Here is a 5,703-nt window from a genome sequence, read left to right as displayed (position 1 = left end):
AGAGAGACCTCCAGGAACTAAGAGTGGGTGGCCCCAGAAGACAGCCAACAAGGAAGTAGGGACCTCAGTTGAACCTTCAGGGGACCTGATCGTGCCAACAACCTGAATGATCTCGGAAACAGAGGCATCCCAGGGCCTCAGGTAAGAACCCTGCTGGCTAACACCTTGATGTTGCCTTTGTGAGACCTGCACAGAGGACCAGCCCAGCCATCCTGGATTTCTGAACTATGGATTAGTGAGAGGATACATTTGCACTGTTTTCAGTGGCTAGGTTTGTGTGGCAGGGATAGGAAGCTAATGCAGAGTGGACAGAAAGGACTGGAGTGAGAGTTGGGAGCCCGAGGGCAAGCAGAGCAGGCGGTAACAGAGATGGAAGCAGAGGGTACAGGTGGGACAGAGGTTGACAGAGGAGATGACAGAGTTGCTCAGTCGGAAGACAGATGGCGTCCGAATGAGGGAACAACCTGAGGACGCTGGCAAGAAGTTACAGCTCAGCCAGAGGCCATGCTCAAAGCTAGGCTTGGTTGGCTGAGGCCTGGGGACAGATCCCAAAAGGAGACGGTGCTGCTGGAAAAAAGGTTTAATTTCCATATGGTGCTGGGGTCTGGTGGAAGGTACAGGCAGGCTTCCCCGGGCTCCACCCCTACAGCTGCTGGGAAGGCCTGAGGATGTACAGGAAGTGGGCCTTGCGGGCGGGCAGCCTGGAGTGAGAGGAGCTCTGTGCACTCTCTTCAAGTCCGTCCTCGCGGGTCCCCTCTCGGAGCCCATCCCGGATGGCCTGCAGACGGTGTCGCTTCTCACTGAGCCAGTGGCTGCCCTCCTGGGTATCCTGGTGGGACCTCCGCCGCGGCAGCTTCATGATCCAGACGGCCACTCGGGGATGGGGCTCTGGGTGGAAGCTGTCCACGGCCTTCGGGACCGGCGCCAGGGCCTCCTTCTCCTCTATCTTAGGAACCTGGTGAAGGGGGCGGGGAACAAGGAGACCCTCTCAAACTCCAAGGGTCAGCCTCAGGATGCTCCCCTGGCATACTTAACCCACTCTGCCACCTAGGGAATACTTTGGGAATTACAGAGTTGACCAAAAAGTTCTTTTGGGTTGCTTAAACTGAACTGAACTGAACTGAACTGAACTGAACTGATAGAAGCATGTTAATCACTCAGTCGTGTCCTACTCTTTGGGACTCCATGGACTGTAGCTCACCAGGCTCTTCTGTCCATGGGATTTCCCAGGCAAGAATACTGGAGTGGGTTGTCAGTCCCTTCTCTGGGGGATCTCCCCCTACCCCCACCCAAGGATCAAACCCAGGTCTCTTGCATTGCAGGCAGATTCTTTACTGTCGGAGCCACCAGGAAAGCCCTTTTCATACAAGCTTAAGGACAAACCCAAACTTCTGGGCCAGTCCAATAAAGCTCACTTTGCCTTATTTACAAAGGACTTGTGTTTTAGAAATAAAAATACTCTGATGTTTATAATATACTCTGGGTTTGAAAACACATTTTGGAGGTTTCAAAAGCACTTCCAGATTAAGCATCCCCCTGAGGTTTAGAAAGTAATCTGAAATGTACAAAGCTCTTTGGGATTAATGAATCATGACCATAGTTGCAACGGGTGATCCTGGATCACAATTGATTGAATCCTGGATCAAAAATCATATGAGCTCTTGTGGACAGCTTTCAGTCCAGCAGGGACGTTTCAGTGTCTGTTTGGTCCTTGTAACTCAAAGTGAGGGCTGTGGACCCACAGCATCAGCATCACTTGGGAGCCTTTAGGTATGCAAATGAGCAATCCCCCGCCAACCACCTACTGAATCAGAGTCTGTGTTTCAGTCACTTGAGGTTTGGGAAGCCTTATAGGAGATGGTTACATATTGAATTGTAATCCCTGCTCTCCAATTCATGTGTTGAGGTCCATTAGGACCCTAGTACAGGGGTTCTTAACCTCTGACATCTCATGTTTGATGATCTGAGGTGGAACTGAAGTAATAATAGTAGAAATAAAGTGTACAATAAATGTGCTTGAATCCTCTCCCAAACCACCTGCACCCCCGTCTCTGGAAAAACTGTCTTCCATGAAACTCATCAGTGGTGCCAAAGAGGTTGCCCTAATAGCTCAGAATGTGACCTCTTTGCATATAAGATCACTGTGGTTTTCATTAGGTAAGATGAGGTCATTAGAGTGGGCTCTAATCTAACACGACCAGTTTCTTATGAAAAAGGGAAATTTGGACCTAGAAATGCACAGAGAACTGCATGCGAAGATAAAGACAGATGGGGTTGATGCACCTACACACCAACAGCACTAAGTAACTGTCAGTAAACCACCAGAAGCTAGGGCAGAGGCACAGAACAGGGTCTCCCTCACAGCTCTCAGTAGGAATCAACCTTGCTGACACCTTGATCTTGAACACCTAGCCTCCAGAACTATGAGAAATACACATCTGTTGTTGAAGCCACCCAATCTGTGAGACTGTTATGGCAGCCCTAGAAAACAAATACAGAGATAATTGACGTGTGTGTGTGTGTGTGTGTGTGTGTGTGTGTGTGTATGTGCTGGGTTGATCACTCATGTCCGACTCTTTGTGACCCCATCTACTATAGTCTGCTAGGCTCCTCTGTCCATGGGATTTCTGAGGCAAGAATTTTGGAGTGGGTTTCCATTTCCTCCTCTAAGGGTTCTTCCTGACCCAGGGATTGAACCAGAATCTATTGTGTCTCCTGCATTGGCAGATGGATTCTTTACTACTGAGCCACCTGGGAAGCCCTGAGATAATGGATATCAAAGTTACATTTCTTGGGTGTAAAAATGGAACTATAGTCATGGAGGTGAAGGAGATATCTGCTGAAGGGTTTAGGGGTGAAGTGTCGTGATGTCAATCATTTACTGTCATATGGTTCAAAAATAAAAAGGTAAAAAAGAGTCCGTCTGGTAAAATGTTATACAGGTAGTGAATCAGGTCAAGGAGATATTTTTGGTTGTCACAGCTGGAGGGGGTGGGTGCCTCTTCCGTCCAGGGGTAGAGGCAAGGATGCTGTTAAACATTGTATAGTGCACAGGACAGCCCCCACAACAAAAAAATTACACGGCCCCAAACACTAACAGTGATGCTGTTGAGAAACCCTGCTCTGTGGGAAAGGGGACACAGGTTTACTGTACTTTTTTTTTAAAACTTTTCTGTAGATTTGAAGTTTTTAAAATAAAAAACTGGGAGTGTGTATGGGAGAACCAGGTGGGTTTACTAAGCACTTGAGGGTTCTTAAACCTTTTTAGGTTAAAAAAAAAAAGCACTTTGAGATCAGAATTGCTCTTAGAGGTTTATGAAGGTGAGATGCACAAAGGATTGGGGGTTCATAAAGTACTTAGGACTTATTTAAAAAATCACATTCTGACGTTTACAAGGGAGAGATTTACCAAGCTCTTTGGGACAGATTAAAAAATACTTGGAGGTTTGAGTACTTTGAGATCAAAACACTCTGAGGTTTATGAGGGTGAATCTTATTTGGGGAAAAATGCACTTTCTTTGGTTTACAAAATCCTCTGGGGTTTAAAGTAAGAGAGGATGTATCTCTGAGGTTGTAAGCCTCATTTCTGAAAGCTGGTTAGTCCCTTTTGACAGATGACAAAACTGAGGCCCAGAGAGAGCAAGTCCAGCACAGAGGGAGTGGGAGAGTCAATTCATTAATCTATCATTTCTTGCTAAACTACAGAAAATGTTTGGGCTTGGACACTTTGCCAGGGGTGTGTCCTAACCTTCCAGTCACCCTCCAAACTCCCCTCTCCTGGCTCAATGGATGCCACCACCTTTTCGGAGATCACCACCTCTCCTGTCTTGTTGTCGGTCACCTGTGAGGACAGGAGGAGAGAGTGAGAACAAAACTGCCTTCCTCCTTTGCCTTCCTCACCCCCACCTCCACCAGATACTGCAACATGAGGGATCGTGGAGATACTCCAGGAGGGACTTCCTGGCATAGGCACCTTGTCAATCTGGAGGTGGCTGGAGAAAGTGTTGTTTCCCAGCCTGCGCTCCTGGTTCTCTTCTTGGTGGTAGTTCCTAGGGAGGCCCCGGAAGTCCATAGGGGCAGAGAAGAAGCTGTCCATGCCCCGCAGCAGGTCATCCTGGGCCAGAGGAGGAATCAGTGAGCTGTGGAACATCCAGACTTCCCAGGACACCTGGAGCCTTGTTAGGGTCCCCCTTCTCTCTCCATCCTCTGACCCTGAGGGCCTAACTCGGTCACCTCCTGCCCCCATATGTCCCATCACCTTTCTATTCCTGCCCCTCATCTGTCTTCCGTCTCTCTGTCCCTATTGCCCTCTCCTCCCTCTCCCTCCCTCCCTCTGTCTCCCTCCCTCTCTTCCTATCTCTCGGTCTTTCCATCCATCTTTCTGCCCCTTGACTCCCTCTCTTCTTGTCTATCTTTCTACCTGGTCACGACCCCTCTCTCCCACTCTTTCTTCTCTGAACTCTTTCCGTCCCTCAGTCACCATCTGTCACCCCTGTTCCTCTTCTCTGTACATCTTCTTTCCCCCAACCCAGGCCACAGCTTACTTTCAGGAAAAGCCGTGTGAAGCCTTGGAGTAGACTCTGAAGACCTAGAAAACCTGAGGAACTCTCCTGGACGTCACCATCGCGGATCGGGGCTGCAGTGGAGGGGGGCACCGAGGCAGAGGAGAGCAGCAGCAACGGGAATAGCTGGTGCCACATGGCGGGGCGGGCTGGGAGGCTGCGGCGAGGACAGGGATCAGAGCTCCCCTTCCCTAGACAAGGACACTTCCCGATCCCTGGTCTGGAAACTCCTCAGACTCCGGCCATTTGCCCCCCTCCCCTTACCTTCTACTCCAACACCCCCGGTCCAGTACGGTCCCTCCCCTCCCCCCAGACCCGGCTCTTCAGGGCTCGGTCTCACACAACGGATCTATCTCATTTCTTTCCTTCTCCCACATTCGTATCCAGATCTCATTCCTCCTCACCTTCTCCCACGCCCCGCCCCTTCTTCTGGGTCCCGCCTTTATACTAGACCACAGCCCGGTCACCGGACTCAAGACTCCCGCCGTCCACGGACTGTTAAATCCAAACAGTTCTGTTCTCGAGCCCAGGTCGGATACTGGAGCGTTGGAGGGGCTCCGCGAGCCCTGGACCCGCCCCTATTGTCTGACCACGCCCCATCTGCTTACCTCACCCCTAAGGCCGGCCCGCTACTGGGTAGTCTCACCCTTGAGTAGGAGCCACGCCCCTTAAGCCAGAGCGGGGCATGGATTTCAAATTCACACCCCCATAGTCAGACCGCGTCCCTGTCGGCTGACCTCTGCCCTGGAGACTCAGTGTGGCCGGTATTCTCTGATCCTGGCCATGTGCTGGAGTCTCGCTCCAGTCGAAGGTGGCCCCGCCCCGACTTAGGGCTACGCCCCACACCTAGGCCACGCCTCTGTGCCCTGGATCTTGTCCCTAGAGCCCTTAGTTCCATTCCTAGGCTCCCTCTGCTCTTGAAATACAGGTATCCGAACAGTCCTTCTGATTCCCCCACTGCTTAGTTTTGTATCTATCTTTGAAAGCTTCTCCGTGTCCCTTCTCGTCTTCTTTAGGTTTTGAAACGATTAAGGCGCTCAACAGAGGGCAATGTAGGGACGCTGAACTCTACGGTTCCACCAAAAAATTCCTCCCTAGAAACCCTAAAGACAGCCTTATGTCCCACCTTACAGGGAACCCG

General features: G+C 50.5%; 1 protein-coding gene across 3 annotated transcripts; it reads right to left on the bottom strand.

Moving 5' to 3' along the window:
• Positions 1-565: 565 nt before the first annotated feature.
• Positions 566-5,329, bottom strand: DKKL1 (dickkopf like acrosomal protein 1). 3 transcript variants are annotated; one of them, XM_025269508.3, is made up of 5 exons: positions 5,171-5,329; positions 4,545-4,719; positions 3,974-4,114; positions 3,749-3,841; positions 566-955 (listed from the first exon to the last, which is right to left on the bottom strand). In XM_025269508.3, exons 2-5 carry the CDS (start codon positions 4,698-4,700, stop codon positions 644-646), a joined length of 702 nt encoding a protein of 233 aa, XP_025125293.3. In that variant the 5' UTR covers positions 4,701-4,719; positions 5,171-5,329; the 3' UTR covers positions 566-643. The 3 variants fall into 3 exon arrangements, with proteins under 3 accessions (XP_025125293.3, XP_044786799.2, XP_006080178.3); XM_044930864.2 differs by lacking the exon at positions 5,171-5,329 and adding an exon at positions 4,967-5,137 and having other exon boundaries at positions 3,800-3,841; XM_006080116.4 differs by lacking the exon at positions 5,171-5,329 and adding an exon at positions 4,967-5,134.
• Between the last annotated feature and the right edge of the window lie 374 nt (positions 5,330-5,703).

This window comes from Bubalus bubalis, chromosome 18 (assembly GCF_019923935.1).
Source record: "Bubalus bubalis isolate 160015118507 breed Murrah chromosome 18, NDDB_SH_1, whole genome shotgun sequence".
Lineage (NCBI taxonomy): Eukaryota > Metazoa > Chordata > Mammalia > Artiodactyla > Bovidae > Bubalus > Bubalus bubalis.
This window is presented reverse-complemented; position numbering and strand designations above follow the sequence as displayed.

Bases quoted from the DNA above. Each gene is read 5' to 3' on its own strand.
- DKKL1 (XM_025269508.3), bottom strand. From the start codon at position 4,700: ATGTGGCACCAGCTATTCCCGTTGCTGCTGCTCTCCTCTGCCTCGGTG. The intron at 4,115-4,544 runs GTAAGCTGTGGC...CCTCTGGCCCAG, and splicing joins TCACACGGCTTTTCCTGAAA to GATGACCTGCTGCGGGGCAT. The intron at 956-3,748 runs GTTAGGACACAC...CCCCTTCACCAG, and splicing joins GTTTGGAGGGTGACTGGAAG to GTTCCTAAGATAGAGGAGAA.